At 49.3% G+C, this 18,397-nt stretch overlaps 1 protein-coding gene and 1 pseudogene across 1 annotated transcript in view; one reads left to right on the top strand and one right to left on the bottom strand.

Annotated features, from left to right (window-relative positions):
* Window positions 1-302: 302 nt before the first annotated feature.
* Window positions 303-15,896, bottom strand: LOC132574674 (ras-related protein Rab-7a-like; annotated as a pseudogene).
* Window positions 15,897-15,944: 48 nt separating this feature from the next.
* LOC132574814 (UPF0598 protein CG30010-like) overlaps window positions 15,945-18,397 on the top strand; it is a 21,974-nt gene continuing 19,521 nt past the window's right edge. The window contains exon 1 of the mRNA XM_060243047.1: window positions 15,945-16,005. Within this exon, the coding sequence (XP_060099030.1) occupies window positions 15,945-16,005 (61 nt within the window). The remainder of the gene's footprint in view (window positions 16,006-18,397) is intronic.

The following is an 18,397-nucleotide window of genomic DNA, read 5'->3' as shown; positions in this document are numbered from 1 at the left end:
TTAAAAGTGATGGTGAGAATTCCCTTTGGAGTTCAAATTGTGCTTGTCACAACCTTGCTCCTGACTCCACCCCCAATGTCTCCTGGCTCCACCCCCCAAAGTCCCTAGCTATTTTTTGAATTGGATTTAGCAGCCCTACCACAGCTATACAAATGGCAGCGCTGTGTTTGCAGCACGAGTGCTGAAAGCTCACGGAGGCCTCCAGGTGAGTCAGAGGGGAGCTCTTGCATCCCCTCTCCAGCAAGGCTCCGGAAGGAGGCCGCTCCCTTGCGAAAGGGCCGGGCTTTGCAGACTGCCCCCCCTCAGCACCCGCAGTGGCTGTAGTAGCCCTCTTCTTGCAGCGGGGTCTGGACGCCGCTGCGCTGAAACTCCTTTTTGAGGAAGAGGTGCTCCACCACCTCCTGCAGGCACCGATCCACGTTCTCACCTGGAAGGGAAGCAGAAGGGACCTTCAGCCAGCTGTCGAGAGCAGCACAACCAAGGCAAAAGGGGGGGGGGAGGCTTGAGCGGCCTATAGATGGGAGTTGTCACATTCAGAAGACCCTAAATCAGGGGGCCAAACGTGGCCCAGGGGACGAAGCAGGGCCTCGGAGGGCTCCCGAAGATCCTGTGAATTTAGGGGGAGGTATTTGTGAGTTTCCTGCATTGTGCAGAGGGCTGGACTAGATGACCCTGGAGGTCCCTTCCAACTCTAGGATTCTATGTTTTAACTGGACTTTCCTTCCTGAGAGGTTTTTCTACAGAGGCTTGATGGCCCTCTGACAGCAATGCAGATCCTGTGAATTTAGGGGGAGGGGTTTGTGAGTTTCCTGCATTGTGCAGGGGGTTGGACTAGATGACCCTGGAGGTCCCTTCCAACTCCATGATTCTATCACACACACACCCCCCACAAGCAACTGGCTGTCATCTGCTTCCTTCTCCCTCTGTCTTGCTTCCTTCTGCATCACAGCTTGCTTTGCCAGGCTTGCTCAATCACGCTGAAGCTACAGAGCAAAACCTCTATTTTCTCCATTAAAGACATTAAAGGGAGAGCTCTCTCAGCCCCACCCACCTCACAGGGTATCTGTTGTTGGGGAAGAATATAAAGGAGATTGTAAGCCACTCTGAGTCTGATTCAGAGAGAAGGGTGGGGTATAAATCTGCAATTCTTCTTTTTCTTCTTCTTTTGCCTTCTGTCTTTCCCAGCATCAGGGTCTTCTCCCGGGAGTGCTCCCTTCTCATTGGGTGGCCAAAGTATTTGAGCTTCTCTCTGAATCAGAGACTCAGAGCAGCTTACAATCTCCTTTACCTTCCTCCCTTCCTCCCCCACGACACCCTGTGAGGTGGGTGGAGCTGAGAGGGCTCTCACAGCAGCTGCCCTTTCAAGGACAACCTCTGCCAGAGCTATGGCTGACCCAAGGCCATTCCAGCAGGTGCAAGTGGAGGAGTGGGGAATCAAACCTGGTTCTCCTGGATAAGAGTCCACACACTTAACCACTACACAAACTGGCTCTCTAGAAGAAGGGGACGGCAAAAGAGGAGATGGTTGGACAGCGTTACTGATGTCACTAACATGGATTTGAGCAGACTTCGGAGGATGGTGGAAGACGGGAGGGCCTGGCGTGACTTGGTCCAGGGGGTCGCAAAGAGTCGGACTCGACTGTGCGACTGAACAACAACCACCTCCATTCCAGCATGCTTGAAATAGCATATAGCGAGCTACAATCGAGACACATTTCTAGGGATCTGTTATGTATGTAGAATTATGTCAAGTATCTGGGTATTCCTATTTAGCTCATTGGAGCCGGAAGAACGGAGCTTGGGGAACTAGGAACAATGGACAGCAGGATCCTGATACCTGCTTCCCTACACCAATCATAGGTCCCGGCCAGTTTGAATGGACCAATAACCTGCTAGCACAGGAACCCAGAGTTGTATATAGTTGGGGCCTGGTTGGCCAATTGCCGGTCTTGTTAGTGCAGCCATCTACCATGCTGCCTCTAATAAAGAGCTGTTATCACTGTTACGTCTCCTCAGTGCCTTGAACCCACTATATTATAGGATCCCAAAGAAAGATTCAACACAGAGATGGCAGTGAAGGAGGTTTATCTGCACATCCCTTGTTGCTGCCCCACCCCTGGGGTGTGCGCGATGCACACCTGCAAAGCACACCTTCTTAGAAGGCACCAGGGACAGAACATGCCCTGCTTCCCTTCATTATTTGTTCTCTCTCTCCCACACACACACACATTCCTGCAGCGGTCTGGGAATCTCGTCCTCCTCTTCCCTGTTGAACCGGCCGAATCACTCTTCTTCGTGGCACAGAGACCCGCCTTGGGTTTGGCAGCCGGATGGATAATTATCATCGTCCCTCCCGGCCGCCATCGCTGCCATTTCACCCAAAGTCTGGTCCATAATATTTCTGGTACCGAGCATAAAGTTTCTAGTGGGGGTTACCACATCTCTGCAAGCCCGGAAATATGTATTTATTTACATAGTTTGTAACCTGCCTTTCTCCTCAGTTTTATCCTCACAACAGCCCAGAGAGGGAGGTTAGGCTGAAAATGTTGAACACAGGGGAGGCCAAACTGTGGTTCGGGAGCCACACGTGGCTTTTTCACATATGATATTGGATTTATATCCCGCCCTATACTCTGAATCTCAGAGTCTCAGAGCAGCTCACAATCTCCTTTAGCTTCCTCCCCCACAACAGGCGCTAAGAACATAAGAGAAGCCATGTTGGATCAGGCCAGTGGCCCATCCAGTCCAACACTCGGTGTCACACATAAGAGAAGCCATGTTGGATCAGGCCAGTGGCCCCTCCAGTCCAACCTTCTGTGTCACATAAGAACACAAGAGAAGCCGTGTTGGATCAGGCCAATGGCCCCTCCAGTCCAACACTCTGTGTCACATAAGAACATAAGAGAAGCCATGTTGGATCAGGCCAGTGGCCCATCCAGTCCAACACTCAGTGTCACATAAGAACATAAGAGAAGTCGTGTTGGATCAGGCCAATGGCCCATCCAGTCGAACACTCTGTGTCACAGAAGAACATAAGAGAAGCCATGTTGGATCAGGCCAATGGCCCCTCCAGTCCAACACTCTGTGTCACATAAGAACATCAGAGAAGCCATGTTGGATCAGGCCAATGGCCCCTCCAGTCCAACACTCTGTGTCACATAAGAACATAAGAGAAGCCGTGTTGGATCAGACCAGTGGCCCCTCCAGTCCAACACTCTGTGTCACATAAGAACATAAGAGAAGCCATGTTGGATCAGGCCAGTGGCCCATCCAGTCCAACACTGTGTCACACAGTGGCCAAACAAAACTCAAACCCAAGTGCCATCAAGAGGTCCACGAGTGGGGCTAGAAGCCTTTCCACTGTGCCCTCCTCCCAAGCAACAGAATGAACCTTACTCTATGAGGTGGGTGGGGCTGAGAGAGCTCTCCCAGAAGCTGTCCTTTCAAGGACGGCTCTGCGAGAGCTATGGCTGACCTAAGGCCATTCCAGCAGCTGCAAGTGGAGGAGTGGGGAATCAAACCCGGTTCTTCCAGATAGAGTCCACTCACTTAACTACACCAAACTGGCTCTCTTGAAGCCCCTACTGCCCTGTTGAGAGAAGGCATTTGTCTCTTTAAATCACTTCTCCCAGCCAAGTCAGTCAGCGGTGAAGTTGCTTTCTTTCCACCTCTTCCTCCCTCCTCCCCCCTTTCTTTCCACCTTTCCTTCCTTGTGGCTCTCAAACATCTGACATTCATGTCTTGCGGCTCTCGAATGTCTGATATTCATGTCTTGTGGCTCTCAAACATCTGGCATTTATTCTATGAGGCTCTTGTGTTAAGCAAGTTTGGCCACCATTGGTCTAATGTTATGCCACAAGCTTCCATGATACAGTGGGGATTCAAACGCAGGATGCCCAGATCTTAGTCCAACACTCTCATTACTACACCACACTGGTATTGCAGAAAAATTTGGAGTGGTCCCTTTATGAAAGCAACCCATGGAAGTTTTAAGCCATTTTTACACTGTTTGAAGTACTTAAAGAATTGCGGCATGCCTATAAGTTTGTAGATTTAGCTGCTAGGATAGGATCTAGGTCAGTAGAAGAGAGTTTATCTGAGGTGAATCTTAGATGGGAAGATGCTAAAAAAGAAGTATTCTGGTGAAAAAGATGTTTTGGGTTAGCAGGGTGGGAAAAATCATAAGAACATAAGAGAAGCCATGTTGGATCAGGCCAATGGCCCATCCAGTCCAACACTCTGTGTCACACAGTGGCCAAAAACCCCAAATGCTATCAGGAGGTCCGTCAGTGGGGCTAGAAGCCCTTCCACTTTGCGCCCCCCCCCCCAAGCACCAAGAATACAGAGCATCACTGCCCCAGACAGAAAGTTCCAACAATACACTGTGATTAGTAGCCACTGATGGACCTCTGTTCCATGTGTTTATCCAATCCCCTCTTGAAGCCAGCTATGCTTGTGGCCGCCACCACCTCCTGTGGCAGTGAATTCCACGTGTTAATCACCCTTTGGGTGAAGAAGGACTTCCTTTTTTTCATTCTAACACAACTGCTCAGCAATTTCATTGAATGTTCACGAGTTCTCGTATTGTGAGAAAGGGAGAAAAGTACCTCTTTCTCCACCTTCTCTGTCCCATGCATAATCTTGTAAACCTCTATCATGTCACCCCACAGTCGACGTTTCTCCAAGCTAAAGAGCCCCAAGCGTTTTAACCTTTAATTAGATAAGAGGAGAAGTTCTCAGTGGATAGTAGCTGAGCCCAGCTTGAGGTCTAAAGAAAGATGGACACTAGCCAGTATGGGGTGCCCATCTGCACTTGCAGCTGGTGAGAAAATTGTCAGATTGACCTGAGAAGAGAGCTATCATCAGTGCTAACGAAGAGAAGAGAAGAGAAGAGAAGAGAAGAGAAGAGAAGAGAAGAGAAGAGAAGAGAAGAGAAGAGAAGAGAAGAGAAGAGAAGAGAAGAGAAGAGAAGAGAAGAGAAGAGAAGAGAAGAGACTATATAAGCTTCAGAAATTTCCCACTACTGATAGAGTCAGAGAGCTATGAAGCTCCTCTGGGCAGGTTAGCCACCAAGTTTGGTTAAAATCTTTGACTAAAGACTTGGCTGATAGAATTTAGAGAAGAGAAAAATTAAGTCACCTGGGGACTGGCAACCCCAGCCCCTCCCTACCTGTCTTGGCCGACACTCTGTACTTCCCGGAGGTGCTGTGCTCGGTGGCAAACCTCTCGGCCTTCTCCTCAGGGACGTGGCTCTCCAGGTCACTCTTGTTGCCCAGGAGGAAGAGGTCAGCTAAGAAAGGCAGGAGGGAAGAGAGGGCGCTCTGAGAAAAGGGAGTTCTCCGGCCACAGACCCCTTTCACATCACTTACTTGAGACCCTGGAGAGCCGCTGCCAGTCTGAGTAGAAAATACTGACTTTGATGGACTGAGGGTCTGATTCAGTATAAGGCAGCTTCATATGTACTGCCTAGTCTTTCCTAACAGAAGATGCTGGAGACTGGACCTGGGAGGGACCTTCTGTGTGCCAGGCGGATGCTTTCCCACTCTGCCACGGCCCCTCCCCAGAAGCTCTGGTGGGACAGGAGTAGACCCCCTTCTGTATAATCAGGCAGGAAGCAATATGCCAGAGGTGGCCAAGCTGCAGCTCAGGAGCCACGTATCTATGGGACAGCCTCTCCCCATATGTGCCCCAGAGATCACTACGATCTGGCACACAACGTCTGCTGACCATCCCTGGCCTGAAGGACGTCTGTCTTGCCTCAACCAGGGCCTTTTCAGCCTTGGCCCCAGCCTGGGAGAATCAGCTCCCTCTAGAGATCCGGGCCCTCGCCGAATTGTTATCTTCCTGTAGGGCCTGTAAAACAGAGCTATTCCGCCAGGCCTTTGGTTGAGGCAGCGGGCGGCCTACTCCACCGGCTGGCCCTATGTGGCGACCTATCTCTGCCGGAACATAAATTTATTTTATTTGCTATCCTCGGTTCAGATACTATGTGCCCAACTGAGCCGCCATTATTCATTTGTAGGATCTGTCAAACTATCGTCCACATCGCTCTGGTTTTAACTGTTGTTTTTAGAATGTTGTGATCCACCCTGAGCCCATCCTTGGGAAAGGGCGGACTATAAATTGCCTAAAATAATTAAATAAATGAATAAAATGGAGCTCTTTCACGTAAGAACATAAGAGAAGCCATGCTGGATCAGGCCAATGGCCCCTCCAGTCCAACACTCTGTGTCACATAAGAACATAAGAGAAGCCATGTTTGATCGGGCCAATGGTTCCTCCAGTCCAACACTCTGTGTTACATAAGAACATAAGAGAAGCCATGTTTGATCAGGCCAATGGCCCCTCCAGTCCAACACTCTGTGTTACATAAGAACATAAGAGAAGCCCTGTTGGATCAGGCCAGTGGCCCCTCCAGTCCAACACTCTGTGTCACATAAGAACATAAGAGAAGCCCTGTTGGATCAGGCCAATGGCCCCTCCAGTCCAACACTCTGTGTCACATAAGAACATAAGAGAAGCCGTGTTGGATCAGACCAGTGGCCCCTCCAGTCCAACACTCTGTGTCACATAAGAACATAAGAGAAGCCCTGTTGGATCTGGCCAATGGCCCCTCCAGTCCAACACTCTGTGTCACATAAGAACATAAGAGAAGCCCTGTTGGATCAGGCCAATGGCCCCTCCAGTCCAACACTCTGTGTCACATAAGAACATAAGAGAAGCCATGTTAAATCAGGCCAATGGCCCCTCCAGTCCAACACTCTGTGTCACATAAGAACATAAGAGGAGCCCTATTGGATCAGGCCAATGGCCCCTCCAGTACAACACTGTGTCACACAGGGGCCAATATGTGTGTGTGTGTGTGTGTGTGTGTGTATATACACACACTGTGGCTAATAGCCACTGATGGACCTCTGCTCCTTATTTTTATCCAATCCCCTCTTAAAGCTGGCTATGTTTTAACACAAATTTTCACACATATTGTGTGGCTCTCAAAGCCCCCACTGCTCCATCGGCCCCCACTGCTCCATCGGCCAACTTCTCTCTTTAAATCACTTCTCCAAGTCAAGCCAGCCAGCAGCTTGGAGAACGCATAGAAAGTGAAAGTTGCTTTCTTTCCACCTGTCCCTACCCCCCATGCATTTGCCTGCTTCAGCGGGGAGGGTGGGATACAAATTAAAAATTATTCTTATTCTTATTATTCTTTCCTTCTCTCTCTCTCAAACATCTCATATTCCATGTCTTGCGACTCTCGGACATCTGGTGGTTATTCTGTTTGGGTCTTAAGCAGGGGTCGTTTTGGAGAAAAACAGGTGGTGGAGCTCATTAGCATAACATTAGCATATGCCGCCACCACCCCATCCAAAAGCAACCTGATGCAAGAAAGGAGAGCCCCAGGTGAGCAAGGTCTGCGTCGGCTGGCTAGAGATCCAGTCAGCCCAAGCAGACCTTGCTTGCCTGGGGTTCTCCTGAGCTGTCCCACTCCCAGTCCAGCAAACTACCTGCTGCCCCAAATCACAGAAGAAGTGGAGAAAGGGTGGCACAGGCTTCTCCAGGGGTTGATGAGGGCTGCTGAGGATGTGGCAAAGCCCCTGATGGCTGGCTGGCTGCCCGCTCTCCTAATCCAGGGATTGTTATGCAGCTGCACCTCCTATTCAATGGACAAGGTAGATGGGGAGGAAGAGGGGAAACCCTCAGAAAGGTTCAGGAGCTGCTTTCCTGCCTTCCTCAGAAAGGTTCAGGAGCTGCATTCCTGCCTTCCTCAGAAAGGTTCATGAGCTGCATTCCTGTGAATATGAGGCCTGCTGTAATGTATGCGGACTCAAGGGAGAACTGAATGCGTGTTCCTGCCTGGCTCATTGGAGCCAGAGGGCCAGAGTTTGGGGACTTGGGAACAATGGGCAGCAGGATCCAAAACCTTGCTGCCCTGCTCCAATCACGGGCCCCCTACTGGTTTGAATGGACCAATCAAACGCTTGCACGGGGACACGGGGGGTGTGTGTGTGTGTGTGTGTGTGTGTGTGTGTAGTTGGCCCTGTGTGTCCTGTTCAGCAGTCTTATGTGCCTGCCGTAATCGATAAAGAGCTGAGGCTGTACTACCACCTCGTCTCTGCCATGCATTGCACCCACTCTATCGGGGTGGCCAACGGTAGCTCTCCAGGTGTTTTTTTGCCTACAACTCCCATCAGCCCCAGCCATTGGCCATGCTGGCTGTGGCTGATGGTAGTTGTAGGCAAAAAAAACATCTGGAGAGCTACCGTTGGCCACCCCTGCATAGACCTGCTCTTTAGTGAAGCAAGTTTGGCCACCTGTGCAAAATGCTGACTGCATCCAGAAACAAAAAGAGGGCATAAAATCTAGATTGAACGTATGAACCTATGAAGCTGCCTTCTACTGAATCAGACCTTTGGTCCATCAAAGTCAGTCTTGTCTACTCAGACTGGCAGCGGCTCTCCAGGGTCTCAAGCTGAGGTTTTTCACGCCTATTTGCCTGGACCCTTTTCAGTTGGAGATGCCAGGGATTGAACCTGGGACCTTCTGCTCACCAAGCAGATGCTCTACCACTGAGCCACCACCCCTCCCTAAAGTCAGTCTTGTCTACTCAGACTGGCAGCAGCTCTCCAGAGTCTCAAGCTGAGGTTTTTCACGCCTCCTTGCTTGGACCCTTTTCAGTTGGAGATGCTGAGGATTGAACCTGGGACCTTCTGCTTCCGAAGCAGATGCTCTACCACTGAGCCACCCTCCTTCCCCAAAGGATTCTGCTGCAGCGCTCAGGTTCTGAGATCAACACCCACTTACAGAACAGTGGGGGGCAGTTTGTAAAGGCGGGTGACTAGCCTTCAGAGCTGGGGGATTTCTAGGCACACAGGAAATGTTCCCAAGGGGCTGGATCCACCGCTCATGGGCCCTTGCTGATGTCCCTCCATCCAAACCACTTATTTCTTTCCCCCTGTCCCTCCCAATACTTGCTGTTCTATTCGCCGTGTCTCTCTCAACTGTCTTTTCCCTCCAACTACAACATTGCTGCTTGTCCCCTTTGAGTCCTGTCACTTGGCAGGAGGGTGGGAACTGGCATAAATATTTAAAATGTATAAAATTTGCAAGCGGGTGGTGGTGGAATCCCACATGCCCGAGTCCAGAGTTTAGAGCTCATCAGCTCATTGTCAGCTCATTAAAGTTTTATTCAAGGGATAAATTTTCATGTACATGCACACTTTTGCAGAGACAGTGAAAGATGTCCTCAGCATTACACATGGGGGGGTGTTGGTTGCCAGGGAGGGCTAGTTAGAGTCAAGATGCACAAGTAACTGGCTGAGTAACTGGCATTTGGAGTACTATGTACAATTCTGGTCACTGCACCTCAAAAAAGATATTATAGCACTAGAAAAAGTCCAGAAAAGGGCAACTAGAATGATTCTAGGGTTGGAACACTTTTGCTAGGAAGAAAGGTTAAAACGCTTGGGGCTCTTTAGCTTGGAGAAACGTCGACTGCGTGGTGACATGATAGAGGTTTACAAGATTCTGCATGGGATAGAGAAGGAAGAGAAGTCCTTTTCTCCCTTTCTCACAATATGAGAACTCGTGGGTACTCCATGAAATTGCTGAGCAGTTGAGTTAGAATGGATAAAAGGAGGTACTTCTTCACCCACAGGGTGATTAACACGTGGAATTCACTGCCACAAGAGGTGGTGGTGGTTGCAAGCATAGACAGTTTCAAGAGGGGACTGGATAAGCATATGGAGCAGAGGTCCATCAGTGGTTACTAGCCACAGCGAATTGTTGGAACTCTGTCTGGGGCAGTGATGCTCTGTATTCTTGTGCTTGTGGGGGGGGGGGCACAGTGGCAGGGCTTCTAGCCCCACTGATGGACCTCTTGATGGCACCTGGGTTTTTTGGCCACTGTATGACACAGAGTGTTGGACTGGATGAGCCTTTGTCCTGATCCAACATGGCTTCTCTTATGTTCTTATGTGTGACACAGAGTGTTGGACTGGATGAGCCTTTGGCCTGATCCAACATGGCTTCTCTTATGTTCTTATTATAGCTAAGATTGGATTAAAGGCAGGGATGTCAAACTCATCTGTTATGAGAGCTTGATCTGACATAAATGTAACCTTTTTGGGCCAGGCCGTGTCAGATTGGGCCATGTGTGCACCTATATAAGATTAGGTAGCAGAGATATGAATTTTATAAAGAACACAGACAAACACAAACATATATATCTTTAAACACTTAAAACATGCTGAAAACGTTAGCACTCATTAGTCTTAAAGGTGCTTTCTTTGTATTTCTCCCATGGGATCCAGGGAACTGGGCAAAGGAAGCTCTGGTTCTTTCCTTCCTTCTCCACGGGGCCAGGAGGGGGAGGAGCCTCAGCCAATAGAAGGAAGAGAGGCTTGGCTCAGTAGCTGTACTGTGCAATTGAGAGAGCCTGGCAAAGCAAACTCTGCCTCCCCCCCCTTCCTCCCCAAGGGAGGAGCCTCAGCCAATGGAGAAAATAGAGGTTTTTCTCTGTAGCTCCTGTGCAATTGAGCAAGCCTTGCAAATCAAGCTGTTATGCAGAAGGAAGCAAGAGAGAGGGAGAAGGAAGCAGATGATAGCCAGTTGCTTGGTGGCCTGATAGGAGCCAGTCAGTCTGACTTCAATACCGGGAAAGTTGGTAGAAACCATTATCAAGGACAGAATGAGTAAGCACATTGATGAACACGGGTTATTGAGGAAGACTCAGCATGGGTTCTGCAAGGGAAGATCTTGCCTCACTAACCTGTTGCATTTCTTTGAGGGGGTGAACAAACATGTGGACAAAGGAGACCCGATAGATGTTGTTTACCTTGACTTCCAGAAAGCTTTTGATAAAGTTCCTCATCAAAGGCTCCTTAGAAAGCTTGAGAATCATGGAGTAAAAGGACAGGTCCTCTTGTGGATCAAAAACTGGCTGAGTAATAGGAAGCAGAGAGTGAGTATAAATGGGCAGTCTTCGCAGTGGAGGACGGTAAGGAGTGGGGTGCCGCAGGGCTCGGTACTGGGTCCCATGCTCTTTAACTTGTTCATAAATGATTTAGAGTTGGGAGTGAGCAGTGAAGTGGCCAAGTTTGCGGATGACACTAAATTGTTCAGGGTGGTGAGAACCAGAGAGGATTGTGAGGAACTCCAAAGGGATCTGTTGAGGCTGGGTGAGTGGGCGTCAACGTGGCAGATGCGGTTCAATGTGGCCAAGTGCAAAGTAATGCACATTGGGGCTAAGAATCCCAGCTACAAATACAAGTTGATGGGGTGTGAACTGGCAGAGACTGATCAAGAGAGAGATCTTGGGGTCATGATAGATAACTCACTGAAAGTGTCAAGACAGTGTGCGTTTGCAATAAAAAAGGCCAATGCCATGCTGGGAATTATTAGGAAGGGAATTGAAAACAAATCAGCCAATATCATAATGCCCCTGTATAAATCGATGGTGCGGTCTCATTTGGAGTACTGTGTGCAGTTCTGGTCGCCGCACCTCAAAAAGGATATTATAGCTTTAGAGAAGGTGCAGAGAAGGGCAACTAGAATGATTAAAGGGCTGGAGCACTTTCCCTATGAAGAAAGGTTGAAACGCTTGGGACTCTTTAGCTTGGAGAAACGTCGACTGCGGGGTGACATGATAGAGGTTTACAAGATAATGCATGGAATGGAGAAAGTAGAGAAAGAAGTACTTTTCTCCCTTTCTCACAATACAAGAACTCGTGGGCATTCGATGAAATTGCTGAGCAGACAGGTTAAGACGGATAAAAGGAAGTACTTCTTCACCCAAAGGGTGATTAACATGTGGAATTCACTGCCACAGGAGGTGGTGGCGGCCACAAGTATAGCCACCTTCAAGATGGGTTTAGATAAAAATATGGAGCACAGGTCCATCAGTGGCTATTAGCCACAGTGTATGTGTGTATATAACATTTTTTGCCACTGTGTGACACAGAGTGTTGGACTTGATGGGCCGCTGGCCTGATCCAACATGGCTTCTCTTATGTTCTTATGTTCTTATGAGCCTTCCGGGGGCCTGATTCAGCCCCCGAACTGCATGTTTGACACCCCCTGGATTAAAGCTGTTGGTAAGATTTGTGGATAGCAGTAAACTGGCATACAAACACAAGAGGTAACATGCAGATGTGAGAACTGGAAGTGGGCTCAAACTCAGTTCTCACATCTGCATGTTACCTCTTGTGTTTGTATGTCAGTGTTTGTATCCACAGATCTTACCGACCAGTTTCATCCAATCTCAGCTCCCAATTACTTATGCATCTTGACTCTAACTAGCCCTTTTAGGCAATTAAACCTCCCTACCTTCTCTTTATCGGTATGCAATGGTTGAGGACGTTGAGTTTCATTGTATTTGACAGAGTGTGCATGCACACAAAAGCTTACACCAGGAATCAGGGCTTTTTTTGCAACAGGAACTCCTTTGCATATTAGGCCGCACCCCTTTTATGTAGCCAATCCTCCAAGAGCTTACAGGGCTCTTATTCCAGGGCCTACCGTAAGCTCCAGGAGGATTGACTACATCGGGGGGGGGGGGGTGGCCTAATATGTAAATGAGTTCCTCCTACAACAAAAAGCCCCACCTGGAATACAACTTTGTTGACCTTAAAGGGGGCCACTGGACTCATGTTTCGAAAGTGAGCATACACATGGAAACTTATCCCCAAAATAAAACTTTGTTGACCTAACTAGGCTTGCCAATCCCCAGGTCCCAATGGGGGTTCTTCCGCTTTCCCAGGCTCCTTCCCGCCCCCAGTCAGCTAGCTGGCGGGGGGAAGCCCCCGCCCCCAAAGCCACCATGTGACTATTCCGCCTCCAGAGGCTTCAGTCTCCGATTGGAAAGGCTATCTCTTGGGATGGTGTGTCTGTGTTACTTGAAGAAGCTGGCTGCAACTTGTGAGTAGAGAGGCCAATCCCTCACTTCAGAGTCGCCAGAAACTGTGGAGGGGGGGGGCTTCATTATTCCTATGTGGAGATAGATTCTCATAGGGTATAATGGGAATTGATCTGGAGGTTTTGGGGGCTCTGGGGGAGCTGTTTTTTGAGGTAGAGGCACCAAATTTCCAGTATAGTATCTAGTGCCTCTTCCCAAAGTACCCCTCAAGTTTCAAAACAATTGGACCAGGGGGTCCAATTCTATGAGCCCCAAAAGAAGGTGCCCCTAGCCTTCATTATTTCCTACGGAAGGAAGACATTTAAAAAGGTGTGCTGTCCCTTTCAATGATGGCCAGAACTCCCTTGGAGTTCAGTTATGCTTGTCACACCCTTGTTCCTGGCTCCGCCCCAATGTCTCCTGGCTCCACCCCCCAAAGTCTCCAGATATTTCTTGAATTGGACTTGGCAACCCTACAGGTGCCCCTGGACTCAAACTTCATTCTGCTCCTTCAGGTTCAGACCAATGAGGCTCCCCACCAGAATCTATCATCAGCTCATGTTTTGGCTGCTCTTTCCTGTTCTCTTGAGTACACAGAACTGGTGGAGGTGAACGGCGAAGAAAGTTCTGCCTGCAGTTGAAGACAGCCCCCCACCCGATCAGCCTTCTTACCATCCACACAGTGCTGCCTGGCCACAAAGACCAGTGGGAGAGGCTGTCGAAGGAGGGGGGGCTCTGGACGCTGTAGGTCAGGAGGGCGGCATCGGCATCCCGGTAGTAGCAGCTGCTCAGTGACAGGAACCGCTCCTCACCAGCTGTGTCCCACAGGGAGATCTGCATGGACGGGAGACAAAAGCTTAGGGAAGGAGGTCTGGGCAGGGGAACTCACTGCCACATGAAGCGCACAAATTAATTTACAATTCTGACACTGCTACACTGCTAGAGGATGACTGAAAAATGATCTGCGCTGGGAACAGGAAGACACAGGGTCCCAACTTGGAGTCCTCCAAAGCAGACAGAGACCCAGAGGAGGAGGAGGAGGAGAAAGGAGGAAAACTGAAGATTTATACCCTACTCTTCTCTCTGAATCGGGAGTCTCCGAGTGGCTTACAATCTCCTTTATCTTCTCCCCACCCCACCAACAGACACTCTGTGAGGTGGGTGGGCTGAGAGAGCTCTCCCAGAAGAGGGGTGTGTGAAACATCCCTGCAACTGTGTGGAATCTCTAGTTTGGGGAAAGAAGAAGAAGAAATTGGATTTATATCCTGCCCTCCACTCCGAAGTGTCTCAGAGCGGCTCACAATCTCCTTTACCTTCCTCCCCCCCCCCCCAACAGACACCCAGTGAGGTAGATGAAGATATTGGATTTATATCCCGCCCTCCACTCCAAAGAGTCTCAGAGCGGCTCACAATCTCCTTTACCTCCCCGCCCCCCACAACAGACCACCCTGTGAGGTAGATGAAGATATTGGATTTATATCCCACCCTGCACTCCGAAGAGTCTCAGAACGGCTCACAATCTCCTTTACTTCCCCCCCCCCACAACAGACACCCTGTGATGTGGGTGGGGCTGAGAGGGCTTTCACAGCAGCTGTCCTTTCAAGGGACAACCTCTGCCAAGGCCATTCCAGCAGGTGCAAGCGGAGGAGTGGGGAATCAAACCCAGTTCTCCCAGATAAGAGTCCATGTACTTCACCACTACACCAAACTGGCTCTCTCTCTGGAAAGGCAGGAGGTAGAGCTGAGGAGAGAAAAGGGACACTTCCAATGTCTCTCACCACCTCCCCCCCACCAATATTCAGTGAGCATTTGAGAAAGCTGCTCCCAGTTTTGGATTATTGTGGCACCACGTGTAAATTACATGCACCGTTCCCTCCCTGGGAGTAGATGCCCATCACCAATGCCACGTCATTCTCCTCGTCTCCCTTTTATCCTTATTCCAACACCCTGTGAGGTAGGCTAGCCTGAGAGAGCCTGGACTGGCCCAGGGTCACCCAGCGAGCTCCCATGCCAGAGTGGGATTCCAATCTGAGCCTGCCAGATCCGGGTCTGCTAATCTAGCCCCGCTACAACACTGGCCCAAGGATCTTTGCACAGCATGCCTCGTTTGCCTCTGGAAGCAAAGTCGCCCTCGTGAGATATTTCCCAGAGCAGGGGTGGAAATTCTAGGAAGAGCTCCTTTGCATATTAGGCCACACACCCCTGATGTAGCCAATCCTCCAAGAGCTTGGAATTCTAGCAAGAGCTCCTTTGCATATTAGGCCACACACCCCTGATGTAGCCATCCACCAAGAGCTTGGAATTCTAGCAAGAGCTCCTTTGCATATTAGGCCACACACTCCTGATGTAGCCAATCCTCCAAGAGCTTGGAATTCTAGCAGGCGCTCCTTTGCATATTAGGCCACACACCCCTGATGTAGCCAATCCTCCAAGAGCTTGGAATTCTAGCAGAAGCTCCTTTGCATATTAGGCCACACACCCCTGATGTAGCCAATCCTCCAAGAGCTTGGAATTCTAGCAGAAGCTCCTTTGCATATTAGGCCACACACACCCTGATGTGGCCAATCCTGCAAGAGCTTGGAATTCTAGTGAGAGCTGCTTTGCATATTAGGCCACACACCCCTGATGTAGCCAGTCCTCCAAGAGCTTGGAATTCTAGCAGGTTCTCTTTGCATATTAGGCCACACACCCCTGATGTAGCCAATCCTCCAAGAGCTTACCAAAAAGAGCCTCGTAAGCTCTTGGAGGATTGGCTACACCAGGGGTGTGTGGCCTAATATGCAAATGAACTCCCGCTAGAATTCCAACCCTGAGCCTACCTGGACCTGGAGGTTGCTGCGGTTGTGCTTCAGTGCCAGGCTCTTCTCACACATGCCCATGTGCTGGCCAAGGGCGTGTGCCTCCTCCAGGAAGTGCCCCGTTCTGATGTGATGGAAGAGGGTGGTCTTCCCCACCCCAAAGTCCCCAGAAAGATCAGCTTGAATTTGCAGTTGGAGGAAGTGGCCATTGCCCAGCTCTCAGGGTCAGGCACAGTGGCTCCAAGCAGCAGGGCGCCATGTTCCACGTGGGCACAGGCTCCATTGCTTCCAATTTCAAGGAGAAGGAGCTCTCAAGCTGTGCTGCAAGGGGCTGGTTCTTGCCAGACTTAGCTGGAGCAAAAGAGAATGCAAAATTTAAGCTGCACCTTTTGCCAAAGGCTGAGCACATTTCAGAGAGCTCTGAGAGAGAGCAGATAAGAAGTGCTATAAGGGTGACATTTGGCTTTCTAAACAGCTGGGGGAGTTGCTGAGACTTCTGAGTTTGTGTGACTGTGTGATTGCTGAGTTTGTGGTTGCTGGGGAACTGCTTGCTTGCTTGGTTTGAGCGAGCCTGAAGGTGATTGTTGCTGATTGATAGGAGTGGCTGTGTTCCTGGGGCAGACTGAGGCCCCATGCTCTTTGCATTATTAAGCTGCACTTTTTGCCAGAGGGCGCAAGGCGCGATAGAAGTTCACAAGATTATGCCATGGGGTGGAGAAGTAGAGAAAGAAGTACTTTTCTCCCTTTCTCACAATACAAGAACTCTGTGGGGCATTCGATGAAATTGCTGAGCAGTCGGGTTAGAGCGGATAAAAGGAAGTCCTTCTTCACCCAAAGGGTGATTAACATGTGGAATTCACTGCCACAGGAGGTGGTGGTGGCGGCTACAAGCATAGCCAGCTTCAAGAGGAGATTAGATAAAAATATGGAGCAGAGGTCCATCAGTGGTTATTAGCCACAGTATATTATTGGAACTGTCTGGGGCAGTGATGCTCTGTATTCTTGGTGCTTGAGGGGAGGCAGTGGAAGTGCTTCTAGACCCACTTGTGAACCTCCTGATGGCACTTGTTGTTTTTTTTTGGCCACTGTGTGACACAGAGTGTTGGACTGGATGGGCCACTGGCCTGATCCAACATGGCTTCTCTTATGTTATGTGTGACAACAGAGTGTTGGACTGGAGGGGCCATTGGCCTGATCCAACATGGCTTCTCTTATGTTATGTGTGACACAGAGTGTTGGACTGGAGGGGCCATTGGCCTGATCCAAGAGGCTTCTCTTAGGTTCTTATGTGTGACACAGAGTGTTGGACTGGATGGGCCACTGGCCTGATCCAACATGGCTTCTCTTATGTTTTTATGTTCAACCCAGGAGGGCCTGGGCAGGGCACGGGGGGATGCCTGTTGTTGCCATTCGAACTCACTGAAAGACTCCACACTAGGGAGAACTGAAAGGGAAACCTTTTGCCCTGCTCCGCTATTCACAGAGGCATTCACTCTGCAAAGGAAGTGGCAAATGGAGGGGGCAGAATCACATATGCCACCTGAACTCCTTAAAGAAAGGGAGGATGCAAACATGGAAAACCAGTAAATACAGAAATGTTGTAGCCTAGGCTTCATTACTTCCAATGGAGGGAAGGCATTTAAAGGTGTGCGGCCCCTTTAAAAGTGATGGCCAGAACTTCCTTTGGGGATCAACTATGCTAGTCACACCCTTGCTCCTGGCTCCACCCCCTGTGTCTCCTGGCTCTGCCTCCAAAGTCCCCAGATATTTCTTTTACTGGCAGCCCTACTGGTGGTCATTTTTTAGAAAAAATGGTGCAGGAGCTCAGCAACATATCTCATTGGCATGTGCCTCAGGATCTAGGTGCAGCAGAGAGAGACTCCCCTCTGCATGCAGGCCGTGGCTGGAGGTTGAGGAGCTGTGTTCCTGTGAGCTCCTGCTGGCTGGGCTTCTGATTGGCAACTGGAGCTGCCACTAGAAAGCTTTCCTCACTCCTCTTTCTAGTGCCTTTTTTTAAACAAAATAAAATTCCCCTCTTCTCCCCATCACTTGGCCTTCCCCTGCATGTGGACTTTGCCTCCGGGGCAATGTGCCCTCTAAGCTGTGGAGTCTCGTGAGCAAAAATTCTACTTTGTAAGCTACTGGCATTAAAGTGGTGAGCATCCCAGCTGTTGGCTGGGAAATCTAAAGAAGAGCAAGAAAATACTGGATGAAATTCTATGCCTGGTTGGACACGCAAGACTCTTAAGATTCTTTGGTGTGAACTTATTTCTCCCCCCCCCCCCCCCGTATTTCATATTACAAATTGCCTTTACTAGAATTGTCAAAAACAAATAGATAATTGTAACAATAGATTTATGCTATAAACTTTTAAAATGTGGATGGGACAATTCATGTAAAGAAAGCATTGTAGAGCTAAGTTTGTACTATTTGAAAGTATTTTTATGCAGAACGAGATCAAAATTTAGATTGTTTTAGATTATGTAAAATTTAACAGCAAGTTGTAATTTTATTGAATTGTATAACTGTTTTAATTGTTCAATGGCTTTGCCCATACCTGTAAGCCGCCTGAGCCTGCCTTGGCAGGGAGGGCGGGGTATAAATAAAATTTTATTATTATTATTATTATTATTATGTATTGCGTTTTCTACTCCCCCTGTTCCCTACCCTCAATCTTTTTGAAATCAATAAAACTTTTGAAACTGGCAAA

This window comes from Heteronotia binoei, chromosome 7, assembly GCF_032191835.1.
Source record: "Heteronotia binoei isolate CCM8104 ecotype False Entrance Well chromosome 7, APGP_CSIRO_Hbin_v1, whole genome shotgun sequence".
NCBI lineage: Eukaryota > Metazoa > Chordata > Lepidosauria > Squamata > Gekkonidae > Heteronotia > Heteronotia binoei.
This window is presented reverse-complemented; position numbering and strand designations above follow the sequence as displayed.